The sequence below is a fragment of the Candoia aspera genome, chromosome 8 (genome assembly GCF_035149785.1).
Source record: "Candoia aspera isolate rCanAsp1 chromosome 8, rCanAsp1.hap2, whole genome shotgun sequence".
In the NCBI taxonomy this organism is placed as follows: domain Eukaryota; kingdom Metazoa; phylum Chordata; class Lepidosauria; order Squamata; family Boidae; genus Candoia; species Candoia aspera.
Window position 1 is genome coordinate 12,795,242 of NC_086160.1, and position 14,047 is coordinate 12,809,288.

At 38.2% G+C, this 14,047-nt stretch overlaps 1 protein-coding gene across 3 annotated transcripts in view; it reads right to left on the bottom strand.

Moving 5' to 3' along the window:
- Positions 1-14,047, bottom strand: part of PDS5A (PDS5 cohesin associated factor A) — a 68,620-nt gene that overhangs the window by 32,478 nt on the left and 22,095 nt on the right. For all 3 annotated transcript variants that reach the window (XM_063310462.1, XM_063310465.1, XM_063310463.1), the window contains exons 3-5: positions 1,298-1,501; positions 435-521; positions 25-122 (exon numbers count right to left, since the gene is read on the bottom strand). In XM_063310462.1, the coding sequence (XP_063166532.1) occupies positions 25-122; positions 435-521; positions 1,298-1,501 (389 nt within the window). The remainder of the gene's footprint in view (positions 1-24; positions 123-434; positions 522-1,297; positions 1,502-14,047) is intronic.

A 14,047-nucleotide genomic window follows, 5' to 3' on the forward strand; every position in this document is an offset into this window, starting at 1 on the left:
AGAGGTGCGAGTACTCCGACTTACTTGATAACTGAAAAGAGAGTCTTAAAAAGTTGAATAAAAATTTCATTGCAATCTTCCAACTCAAAGCAGATGTTGTAAGATTTAACCCAAGCTAAGTTCTACAACAAAAACAAAGCATTAACATCATCATTTTGATTGAACTACACATATATGGCAAAAGGTCAGCATAATCCTCAAAGTAACTTGCCAATGTGATGAATAAAACACTGGTTTGTTGAAAAATACATCTTAAGATCATATTTTCCATATGCTTTGATATATTAAAATAAAAGAGCAAATCCAAAAGTATTGTCCTATTGGTTTTCAACAGAAATTGAACAAGCATATATTAAGCTAGAACATTCATAAACATAAATGAAGTTCTGTTGAGCACTGATATATATTTGATTTAATTTGATATAAATTCTTACCTCTAATAAGTAAAAGTATCTGTTAAATTGAGGGCTTTTAGTGTCCTCTAATCCTTTTAACTGTCTTGTAATAAACAAAAATATATCCTGCAAAACAAGAATGAAGGTTTTTAAAAAGTGAATTAAGACATGGGAACATTGCTATCACCAGAGTTTCTCTCAGTATTAAGAAAACTCACAAAGGCTTTGTTCAGATATAATGATTACTACAGTGGTACTTAAAAGTTTGTGAACCCCTTTGAATTTTCAGTTATTTCTGCATAAATATGACCCAACCCTGATAAATATGACCTAAAACGTAATCTGTTCTCCACAAAGTCCTAAAACTAGATAAAGAGAACCCAATTAAACAAATGAGTTTGTAATCTCCAAGCATCTGTTAATGCCAGTTCCTCCATATATTGAAATAACTTTTGCGGAAGGTATTTAAGCACCATGGTCTGGCTTAACTTTACATGAACAAAGCTATGTATGTCTGGAATTCATATACTTCTCCCCCTTAGCTGGCAATCTCTTAAATTTTACGACCATTTCTATTCATATAGTTCGTATGATTATCCAACAAACCAAGGCTAAAATTAAACACTTTTAAAACCATAGAATTCATTCTCCCTGGGGACAGATATACAAGCTGCATTTTTTTTCAACAAAAAACAAAGCTAATGCTTCTACTTACTCCCCCTTTTGGAGAGGAGGTTGCAAGGGTAAAGTTGCCTCAGTTTCTCCCCGTAACAATTAATCTTGGTTCATTATTACATTTGCACTATGCTATTATCTGTTTCTGAGGTAGTGAGACAACAATTTACCCATTTCTTTGAAAATTCTGAGAGCCAAAGAAGATGGAAATAATTTGTAAGTTTTACCTTGAGTTTGTCGTGTGAAGTATATGGTGCTTCTGGGGCATAAATTCGAAAAATATCAGCCAAGCAACAAGCTACAAGGAGACGGACATCTTTATTGGGATTCCTGAGGAAGAATTCTGATGCAAGGTGCAAGGCTAAGGGGAGATATTGTTGTTTCTCATCTTCTGAATCCTGATCCATATCCATAAATGTTTTCACTACCATCTAGGAATCAACAAACAATATAAACATCTCCTATTTTCATCCAACTCATAATATGATATATGATTAATTGAAAGCAATGATTTTGCAAATGTATGCCTTACAAAATTCTTGTTTAATGCTCGTATAATTAATCTACATAACTTTTAATATAGGTATTGCATCTTCAATACATTTTCCATACAAGCTTAAATTCCAAGTAAAATAGAAAAAACAAACAATACAATGGAGTATATAAAATAAAATTAAAAGCAACAAACAAAAATTAAAAGTAAAATCACAAAGGAGGCACACCAAGGTAACGTATCTGTACTATTTAAGAGCAAAAGAAAAAACTTCCTACCGCCTGGAGAATAAAAGAATTCTTTTCCTTGTATAAAAATGGAATGCATATAAGCTGAGGAAATACACTAACAGAATAAGACCATCACTAAAAGGCTGCTATAGAAGATAAGGACACCAAGAAGAAAGCCTCAGGTAACAGTTGAATTCTTATGTGAAAAGGCCCAACAGATTGCTTTAATAAACTTAAAATGGTTAAGCATTTTCTCTAAGGCAAAGTACTCTAAAGCAATGAAAAATTAAAAAAAAAAACCCAGAAAATGTATTATAAGGTTTATTAAAGACAAGAGTTTCAGTTAAAGTCCCAGAAATGTCAATAGTTTTCTATGCAAACAAAATTTTGCTTGTGAAACCAAATTTTCTCTTCCCCCTTTCAAGCCTGAACATTCCCAAGTATGGCCAGAAGGATTTTCCCCAACTTTTAGATCAAATTTAGATTATTTGGAGATCAAGAAAGGAGAGAGAGAATTTGTTCCACTTTTGGTTCAGTTTTTTAAATCAAAAGACACTAGTGGATACTTAGAGCTGTGCAGCATTTCAGATTAGTTCTCAAAAGGTGCTTTGGAATCCTCAGCAATATAAACATGGTATCAGAATGCAATTCCTTAAAGAAGTTGTGTTTTCTATAGTAGCCTTTTCCAGCTCCCAGGCAACTTTTTGGAATCAAGTTCAAAGACACTGGTCTGTGTCTTTCTGCACATTCTGGGCCCTCGACCATAGATCCATGGCAGAAAAACTAGCTTGCTTCAGCAACCTTCATGAACAAGGCATACTTAGTCCACCACAAATGTAAGATGAGACTGATAGAGACTTCTGCCACCTTACAATGGCTTCTGGAAGTGTCTGAAAACAGTGCCCCTGAAGCATCTCTTGTCAATCAAAGACAGGATGTGTTGGTGACGGGCAGACATTGGCCAGGGGAAAAAAAAAAGCAATGTTTAAAAATTAGAAAATTCTGTTCATAGGCCTAAATAGCTTGATAGATTGATTGTGCTGTTTTCTTCCAGGAGTTCAAGGCACCCTGCACAGCATTCCCTCTTCCAATTTTTCTCCAAAACAACCTTGTGAGTTAGGTAGGCCTGAAAGAGAGTGACTGACCCAAACTCACCCAGTGGACTTCTGTGGCTGAGGGTGGACTTGAACATGGATGTCCAGGGTCCTAGTCCAACACCTTCACCACTATACCACATATTGTACTAGACAATAAAAATCAGACAGGAAATTACACAATAGGATGCTGTGATATATATTGTGCCCAAAATCCAGTCATATACATTACATTCAACTGATTTAAAAATCATTACACTCATAACATCTAAAAGATGATAGTTATCTTATTCTACACACTCGTGACTTTGCAGCATCCTATATTAGCTGAGTAATGAAACAAAACTGAATTTCAAATTTAAATTTAAAACCTAAGATTTAAATTCAGGTTTGAGAAATTTAGTTTAAAAGTTCTCTCTCAAAGTATGGGGAATATACTATATATTTCTACTTCTGACTTGTCGCCTCAAGGAGTTGTCTCCAATAAATATCTAATTCAAGAGAAAAAAAAATCTGTGTACCTGCCCTAAATCCATGTGATTCAAAAGTTAAAAAACAAAGACTCCCTTGAATGAAGTTAAACTACTAGTGACTACATAGACAAATACAAGTAGTATTCTTTGACAATAGTATGGAAGCTGTTTACCATTACTTTCTTCTAGGTAATTTTTTTTCTACTTCTAGTCTAGCCAACAGTCTTGGGTTTTCTACTGTTCTCCAAACCATACTTTTCAAGTTCATCCAATGTCAACTCATAGGTAGTTCAAAGCATCAGGTCCCATCAGGTCTTCCTTGGTACTTAGAAGCCTCAGTTCTATCTCAGCAAACTTTGTATACTCGCTCCTAACAGATCAGGAAATGTACTCTCAGAAAAAAAAGCTGATGTATATGGACATAACAACATTAACAATATTTGTCCTATATTATACATAACCTAATCAATTATAGTTCCTCATGGAATAATTTACATTAACAGGCTTTAAGTGCTGTTAAGTGCTGATGAACTCAACAATAAACAAGGCTCAAAGCTACTGAATTATCTTTTGTAAGATTTCTTTTATAATTTTATTTGTCGCTAGGGAATTTCAACTTCTTTGTTGCTTTCCCTATACGTAGTCTTCAAACTCTGTAAAAATACCCCCTCACACAGAGCCATATAAAAATCTCTACTTAATCTCCATGACTGCAACAGTATTAGAAATGTGTGCACGCAGAACAGCCTAAGTAAAAAACATAGATAAGACTACAATTCATAGTTTCACCAAGACATGTAACAGAACTGGACTTCCGGTAGGGACATGGCTGACTGAACAGCTGTGTCCACAAGCTCCGTGGACAGAACTGACAACAGCATCGTTTTTTTCTGGGGCGCGGGTAGGTTTTTTCCCGAAGCCCGGAGCGTTTTCACAGACAAAGAAAACGCTCGGAATCATCCCATCTGTCCTCTGGAATGGCAACTTGCAGCCTGAGAATTGCAAACAGCATTTTGCCAATCAAGTAAGAGTTGCCAGGAGGCTGGGACGTCATCATTTCCAACCTACGCTGTAGCCTTAAGGGACACTAGGTCGAGCCACCCCATTTCTAAATCACCCAAGTTATATATTTTTAAAAGTTATGTACCCTAAGACAGACTTTCTACAGCAAGGAGAAATGATCTCTCTTGGTACTTGTCATTATTTCTGGGATTAATTTTCAAAAATCTTTTTAAGCTTTGGCTTGTTTTTCCATTTGGATATTGAGGAGGATTGAAAATAAATAATTGTCTCCCTATTATTTTTCTATTGAATTTGAAGGATTTAACATTTTCCTACACGTTGAATCTGTTTTGAATCTTCAGTTTTCTGTTCACTTTCTCTGAGAGCTGCTTGTTAGCATACTTTCTCCTGTGTCAACAACTTTCAGAGGTCTTCTATTAACACATCAACTCCTACATCTGCCAGTCAAGTGTCTAGGGGGCGCCACAGTCTACTGCCTGAAACATGGAGGATTTCAAGGAGACTTTCTCAGAGTTCCATTGTGAGCTTCGCTGTGAGTTTGAACAGATATTTAAACAGATCTTTTGTGATACCTGTCAAGCTGTTCTGCAAAATATTTGGGACATTGCAGAAAATATCAGCTTTAAAATGTTTCATCTGGCTGAGGAGGTTGTGGAAGAAGTTGATTCTAATGAAGATGATGTTTCTATCGACAGCAAAATTGAAGCTCTTGTTGTGCCAGATGACCAGATTTTGGTGTTGAAGGAGTTAAAAGAACAGACTGAATTGCAAATCAAAATGCAGGTGGTTTTTGTTTTTTTTTGGATAGAATGTTATGGGAAAGAGGAGGCTCTGTTCTGTGGGAGAAGTCTGAGTTTCCAAGGAGGGCAGTTGGCCTGTTTGATTTCTGTACAAAAAAATGCTTGGTCTGTAATATGGAGATGTGTAAATGTTTTGGTATATTTTGAGGTGGGATAAAAAATTAAGGATGTTTTTTTAATTGATATTAAGGCTTGTATGATTTTATCTTTCTTTAATTATTTGGATTAAGATTTACTGGATTGCTTGATTTTTAAGATTTTTAAGATATAATAATATTTGCTTGGTTTTAGGTTTAATAGGGTTAAGATTGTTATAGTATTATTAATTATAAAAGTAAACAATTTAACTTCAGCAAAGGATTGTTACCTTGTCGTGGTGCTGGAGCTTGAGCACCTCAATGATGCCATGAGCTAAACTGTGAACGGCCACCCAAGACGGGAAGGTCATGACAGAGAGGTCAGACTAAATGCGATCCCTGGGGAAGGTAATGGCAACCCACCCCAGTATTCTTGCCGTGAAAACTAAATGGATCAGTACAACCAGAGATATGTCGGTATACCATTGGAAGATGAGACCGCCAGGTCGGAAGATGGTCAAAATGCTACTGGGGAGGAACAGAGGATGAGTTCAACTAGCCCCAGACGTGATGACACAGCTAGCTCAAAGCCGAAAGGACGGCTAGCGGCCGACGGTGCTGGTGGTGAACGGCGAATCCGATGTTCTAAGGATCAACACACCATTGGAACCTGGAATGTAAGATCTATGAGCCAGGGCAAACTGGATGTGGTTATTGGTGAGATGTCAAGATTGAAGATAGACATTTTGGGCATCAGTGAACTGAAATGGACTGGAATGGGCCACTTCACATCAAATGACCAACAGATCTACTACTGTAGACAAGAGGACCACAGAAGAAATGGAGTAGCCTTCATAATTAATAGTAAAGTGGCTAAAGGAGGGCTTGGATACAATCCAAAAAACAACAGAATGATCTCAGTTCGAATTCAGGGCAAGCCATCTAACATCACAGTGATCCAAATACACGCCCCAACCACAGATGCTGAAGAAGCTGAAGTAGAGCAGTTGTATGAGGATCTGCAGCACCTACTGGACAATATGCCTAAAAGAGACATTGTTTTCATCACAGGAGACTGGAATGCTAAGGTGGGCAGTCAAATGACACCTGGAATTACAGGTAAGCATGGCCTGGGAGAGCAAAATGAAGCAGGACGTAGGCTGATAGCATTTTGCCAAGACAACTCACTCTGCATAACAAACACTCTCTTCCAACAACCTAAGAGACGGCTTTATACATGGACTTCACCAGATGGACAACACTGAAATCAGACTGACTACATCCTTTGCAACCAAAAGTGGCGGACAAGTATACAGTCAGTAAAAACAAGACCTGGAGCTGGCTGTAGTTCAGATCACAAACTTATTGCACAATTTAGGATCAGACTAAAGAGATTAGGGAAGACCCACAGATCAGCTACATGGGAGCTAACTAATATTCCTAAGGAATATGCAGTGGAGGTGAAGAATACATTTAATACCCTGGAGAAGATGCTGATGCTAGGGAGAGTGGAGGGCAAAAGGAAGAGGGGCCGACCAAGGGCAAGGTGGATGGATGATATTCTAGAGGTGATGGGCTCGTCCCTGGGGGAGCTGGGGGTGTTGACGACCGACAGGAAGCTCTGGCGTGGGCTAGTCCATGAAGTCACGAAGAGTCGGAAGCAACTGAACAAATAAACAAAAAACAATTTAAATGTTTTTATAATTTGATTTGTATTATAGTGGACAGAAATATATAGAATACTGGTAGGAAGGAAAAAATTAAATAAATGTTTTTGGGGGGGAGTTGATTTGGAGGTTTATATATTTCTTTTTCTTTTAATGTAAGGGGAAGGAACAATTGTGTTTAGCGATTTTTATAATGTGCTAATAGAATGATTTATAGAAATAAGGTGATCTTGGTTTGATATAGAGTAAGGGATTGATTATGGAAATTGCTGTATATTCTTGTTGTTGAAAGTCAGAAGTCACCTCTTTATGTAATCTTCAAAATTCTTTTTTCTTGTCTTTTGCACTCTTTTAGTTTTTTTCTTTTCTTCTTGTAGTTTTTTTTGCTTTTTTGTAGTTTTTATCTTTGTTTCAAACTTAATAAAATTCATATAAAAAAGACATGTAACAGAATTAATACTTTAATTTGTTTACTATCAATGTTAGTTTATACTTTTGCACTGAGTATGGACTGTCCTTCCTCCAGAGAATGGATGTTGGTCATTCAAGACCAAAAGCCTCAGGAATTCCAGCACTAACTCCAAGACAATATATCCAGGAGTTCAGGTAGGACCGCTGCTGACCAGCAGCCCTACCTTGTCTTTGTAGTCGAGTTCCACACACAGGCACTCATATCCAGCCTCTTCTGGGACAATATACCTCACCACTTTGAAAGTCTCATCTATGATTATGGTTACCCTTCTTCCCTGGCCTTGGCACTGCAGCTACTGCAAGTGTTACATCTTTGACATGGCAACATTCCCACCGCTGCCCAGCCAGATCTTAGAGATACATACCAGATCTTCCATTCCTCCAACATTTTATCATGGACATGTTTTTTTCCACACAACCCTGGCATTTATAAGCAGGAGCTAGAGTAAGGCACACAACAATTCAGCCATCTGGGCACAGGACTGAGGCAACTAGTTTAGAATAGCAGATCCCCCTTCTCCTATCTTGGCTTACACGGTGGTCCCATCATAACTGCACCTGCCCATCAATCTGAACCTACAACATTTCACTCCTCTGAAACAGCCAACGAAGGACTTGCTCCCATTTCCAACTTTACATGCCCCAACAAATAGCTCACAAGCATCTGCCACCTTGTTCAGGGAACTTATACAGGTCTGATTTGGTCATCACTCATCCCTCTACTACATACACACTAATACTCCTAACTAACCCATCAACTCATCCTACCAACCCTATTCATATCATCTAACATCTACCAACACTACCCAACTTTTAATGATCCCTGAAAGAGTCTATACACACTTTACACCTACCCTTCTGCCTAGCCCTCCCCTCTTCTCTCCCTAAATAGAGGAAAACCACCTTTTGCTTCACTGGCTGTCACCCAGGGAACATAATGTTATGGTCTAAATCACATTGGTAAGATCTACCTTTCTGTTTACTAGTTTTTCTGGCTTAGTTTCATGTTGGTTTCTGGGGCCAGCACAAGACCCAAGTGAAAGTTATCTCTTCTGGCCTCATTTCCCTCTCAATTCCACCAGTAGCCATCACAGGATCTCTCCAATGGAGTAGGCAATTTCATTCCTCCTTCTATATTGAGGTTACTGTCGCTGACCTCTGCAGTGGCAGGGCTCTAGTGGTCCTCAGCTCCAGTGTCCTCAGCTCCAGTGTCTGGTGCATGCCTCAGACATTGTTCCTCTCACTGATAAGGGTGGTTACACACTTCCTTAGTCCTCCCAAAATGAAACTTGCTGGAAGTGCTGCCAATACATCTCATCTCCAGCTAATAGTATCATCACCCTTAGGGGTTTTTCTCAGGTGGCTCTGACATGGGTCCAAACACAAAATCAACAATTTCCACTATCCAAATCTTATTTCACTGTCTCCTCCATCTTCTCCTTCAACTTTCTCTAAAATAGTCATCTCTACCACAAATGACTCAATATTTCACTTTCACATCTTCTTCTCCTTGTAACTTTGACTAGTACTTTTTCTTTCCTCCCTACTACTAACAATCTTATGTCCCAAAGCAAAAACCTGCAGTAACATTCCTATGACATGGGAGCTAACTAACTAGACAACTAAACTTGGTAAATCTTAAAAAGTTGCACAAAATAGCTAGGCTGACCTGTAGCACTGAGCATTAGAAGAACATCAACAGAAGAGAAGGAGCCTTTCTTTTCTCTTACTAGCATGCGGAAGGCTAGTTAGGCTAGGCATTTTTGTGTTTTCTTTGTTGATCATTATTTCTTTTCACAGCTGTAGCTGAGTCAAGTTTGCTGCTACTTTTACTAATTGGTAAGGCAGATTGCTTCATTACTCTTTTTTTTTTTGAAGGAAAACAGAAAAGTCATTATGTTGAAAAGGATGACTCTAATAGTGTCTTAAATACATATAATGAGAGCATGTAGTAAGACAAACCTATGAATTCTGCTGCCTGCCGTCTTTCAACTAAGGCTACGTTTTTAAAGGGCATGATTATCCTTTTCCTAATACATTAATAAATGCAGCCTCTGGGGCTGAAGAACACAGCTATACAGAGGACATGCATGGTACAAGTAAGGCTATTATGTGCAAAAATGTTTTGAATGTTAGTTTCTCTCAAGGATGAGCACTCAGCTGCCAATGGCTGATCTCAAAAAAGCTAACTAAAACCTGAATAGTACTTGGATGAGAGTTCAGGAGGAAAGTTTAGAGCTGTAGATCACTTGGTAAGTAAAAAAAAAAATCCAAAAGGATGAAGATACCACCTATATCTGCCTTCCCTTTCCTAATTCATGCAAAAATTTAACAAACTTTTCTTACTGTTACCAACTGAAAATATTTTTTGCCAATCCACATTACATTTTTGTGTAGATATTCTTTGTCCCATATCCTTTTCCTACACCTTTAACACATATGTTAATGAAAGATTATACCATGCTAAAATCAAACCAAGTAAAGAAACCAAATACCTATTCTTTAATAACTGGAGTCTGATTAAATGGATGTAAGCGAAATTGTGTTATTAGCATACTATTCAGCTGCTCCTTAATTTTCAACTCAGGAAGTAATTTGCCCTTATCACACACATCAGGGTAGAAACCCTATTTCATATGGGGACTGAACAAACCACAATCAAACATATTGGGGGTCACACGTCATTATTCTGGAGAGCTCAATTCATCACAGAAATATATTCCTCTATGTGCTTTCATGCTTATTCATTGCAATTAGGCTTTAAAGTAACTTCTGCTAACAACAATGGAGGTTATTTTAACACCTGATTACAGCATATGGGGCTGCCCTTTCAACTAAGTGATCTCATATATGCCACCCAGATAACCTTGTTGTTGTTTATTCGTTTAGTCGCTTCTGACACTTTGTGACTTCATGGACCAGCCCACGTCAGAGCTTCCTGTTGGTCGTCAACACCCCCAGCTCCCCCAGGGACGGGTCCGTCACCTCTAGAATATCATCCATCCACCTTGCCCTTGGTCGGCCCCTCTTCCTTTTGCCCTCCACTCTCCATAGCATCAGCATCTTCTCCAGGATGTCCTGTCTTCTCATTATGTGGCCAAAGTATTTCAGTTTTGCCTTTAATATCATTCCCTCCAGTGAGCAGTCTGGCTTGATTTCCTGGAGGATGGACTGGTTTGATCTTCTTGCAGTCCAAGGCACTCTCAGAATTCTCCTCCAACACCACAGTTCAAAAGCATCGATCTTCCTTCTCTCAGCCTTCCTTATGGTCCAGCTCTCGCAGCCATATGTTACTATGGGGAACACCATTGCTTTAACTATGCAGACTTTTGTTGTCAGTGTGATGTCTCTGCTCTTAACTATTTTATCGAGATTTGTCATTCCTCTTCTCCCAAGGATTAAGCGTCTTCTGATTTCCTGACTGCAGTCAGCATCTGCAGTAATCTTCACACCTAGGAATACAAAGTCTTTCACTGCTTCTACATTTTCTCCCTCTATTTGCCAGTTATCAATCAAGCTGGTTGCCATAATCTTGTTTTTTTTTTTTGAGGTTTAGCTGCAAGCCAGCTTTTGCACTTTCTTCTTTCACCTTCATCATAAGGCTCCTCAGTTCCTCTTCGCTTTCAGCCATCAAAGTGGTATCATCTGCATATCTGAGTTGGTAATGTTGATTTAATAGTGATTTTAACTCCAGCCTTGGATTCCTCAAGCCCAGCTTGTCGCATGATGTGTTCTGCGTACAAGTTGAATAGGTAGGGTGAGAGTATACAGCCCAGACGTACTCCTTTCCCAATCTTAAACCAGTCCGTTGTTCCGTGGTCTGTTCTTACTGTTGCTACTTGGTCGTTATACAGATTCCTCAGAAGGCATACAAGATGACTTGGTATCCCCACACCACTAAGAACTTGCCACAATTTGTTATGGTCCACACAGTCAAAGGCTTTAGAATAGTCAATAAAACAGAAATAGATGTTTTTCTGAAACTCCCTGGCTTTTTCCATTATCCATCAGATATTGGCAATTTGGTCCCTAGTTCCTCTGCCTTTTCTAAACCCAGCTTGTACATCTGGCAATTCTTGCTCCATGAATTGCTGAAGTCTACCTTGCAGGATCTTGAGCATTACCTTACTGGCATGTGAAATGAGTGCCACTGTTCGATAGTTTGAACATTCTTTAGTGTTTCCCTTTTTTGGTATGGGGTTATAAGTTGATTTTTTCCAGTCTGATGGCCATTCTTGTGTTTTCCAAATTTGCTGGCATATAGCATGCATTACCTTGACAGCATCAGCTTGCAAGATTTTGAACAGTTCAGCTGGGATGCCGTCGTCTCCTGCTGCCTTGTTGTTAGCAATGCTTCTTAAGGCCCATTCAACCTCACTCTTCAGGATGTCTGGCTCTAACTCACTGACCACACCGTCAAAGCTATCCCCGATATTGTTATCCTTCCTATACAGGTCTTCCGTATATTCTTGCCACCTTTTCTTGATCTCTTCTTCTTCTGTTAGGTCCTTGCCATCTTTGTTTTTGATCATACCCATTTTTGCCTGGAATTTACCTCCGATGTTTCTAATTTTCTGGAAGAGGTCTCTTGTCCTTCCTATTCTATTGTCTTCTTCCACTTCCGCGCATTGTTTGTTTAAAAATAATTCCTTACAGATAAACTTAGGGCTCTAAAATAACCTCCCTGAAAACAGTGGAGGCTACTTAAAAGAATATGAAAGACAGAGAACTTATCAGTTAAGTGGTAACAGCTTCTCTCTTTTCCCTGAGGATGTGGGAACACAGCAGAGTCTTGAAAAAATGAGATTTCCTTTAAGGAGCTTGTAGGAAAGCTGGGAAAATTCTGGAGTTCACCATTCCATCCATCCATCTTTTAGGTGAAAAAGATGATGCCTGCATTAATTACTAAAATATGAATGCTTAACTTGTGCAAACTTTTCCAATGCATCACTGTTTATTTGTGGATGAGGATGGGATTCCAACATCAGGTTTGCTCCATCTCTTTCATACCTAGATTACTGAATAGTAAAGTGCTGTTCTGCCCTGGAGTCATACTGATACAGTCTTTTTTGGTTCCTTAATTATCCATTTTTTCTTTCATAACAGAGTCAAATATCTGGGCAAGGAACAAAGGATAATCTATTTTGTCTTGTTTTCTAGAGTTAAGATCACGCGTTGAATCTATAAAGCTTTTTTAAATAGAATGTGGGTTTTGAACTACAATGTATGGGATATATCCATGGATTTTCCTATGAGATCTATTATTGTTAAAGTAACCTTGCTGGGTTAAAAAAAAACAGGGCATCTAATTTTTAAATAATATATGCATTTATGAAGTGAATGCAATTCAGATACTGTTTTAGTAAGACTGTTCAAAATAATCTACTACCAAAACATCAGCAAATGTACCAGCAACCTCATTTATGATTAGATTTGTCAGCAAGTATAGTTATTATCAATAGGCAAGATAAACAACAACCTTGTTTGTCCTTTCTAAGCATGTGGAAAGTAAAAAAACCCAATGTACTTTCATACATTTGTCAAGTTGTAAGGCAATAAAAACACTACAGACAAGAAAAAAATCTTTGTGAAAACTTACAAGAACAAGCTTATAAAACTGGATGCCCCCATGATCTAGAAAACTTGCCAGCTGAAGACTGGCAGGACAGAAGTTAGTGCAGTTTCACGTTCTCTTTTTAAAATGGCTATTCCTCTTTTTCTTTTGCAAGCGGAGTATGCTCTGTGTCTCCTCATTTATATTAAAAATGAATTCAGATCACAAGCAATTAAATACTTATTTGTAAAGAAATGCCAGGAAAACTGAATTTTAAGTAACATTTCTAAGGCAAATTAATGGATACACCTTGTTGTGATTTCCTCTTTATTTTTTCTATTTTCCTAACATGCAAACTGTTTTCATACAAGATACTCAGAACCGGATCTGCCAAATCTTGTTTACTCAGAGCCTCCATTCCATTTATTTCAGTAAATGTGTATAAAGTTGAGGTTAACATACTAATAATGCTAGGGCAAAATAAAAAAGAGTAACGTTGACAACCTTTCCCTGATTCTAGTACAATCTTCCACTACCTGGGTGCCTCCAGATTGTGATCTTCAATTCCCAGAATTCCCAACCAGCATGGCCAGAGTTTAGAACTCTGGAAGTTGGTCCATACATCAGAACTATCAGGTAGGAGAAGGCTTGACTAATACAGGAAATCCTCACTTAACAACTGCTCTATTTAGTGACTGTTCAAAGTTATGATGGCGCTGAAAAAAAGTAACTATGACCAGTCCTCACAGAACCATTGCAGCTTCCCCACAGTCATGTGATCGTCATTTGCGTGCTTCACAGCTGGCTTCTAACAAGCAGAGTCAAAGAAGAAGCTGACAGTAAAACTGCAAGTTGCGATCACGTGATGTCTTCCTAGCGATGGAAGTGCCTGTCCCAGCTGTGGTTGTTAAGTGAGGACTACCTGTAGTTTAACTCATACTGTAAATATAACCTTTCATTTATCTGTTACTAATTTCAAATCAATGTCAAAGTTGCTCCATGGATTAAAGCAATGAAAAAGTTCTTTAAAAAATCAAGTATATTAGGTGTCCCCAACTCTTTTGGGAAACTGTCATATTTGAAGTTTTGAAAAAC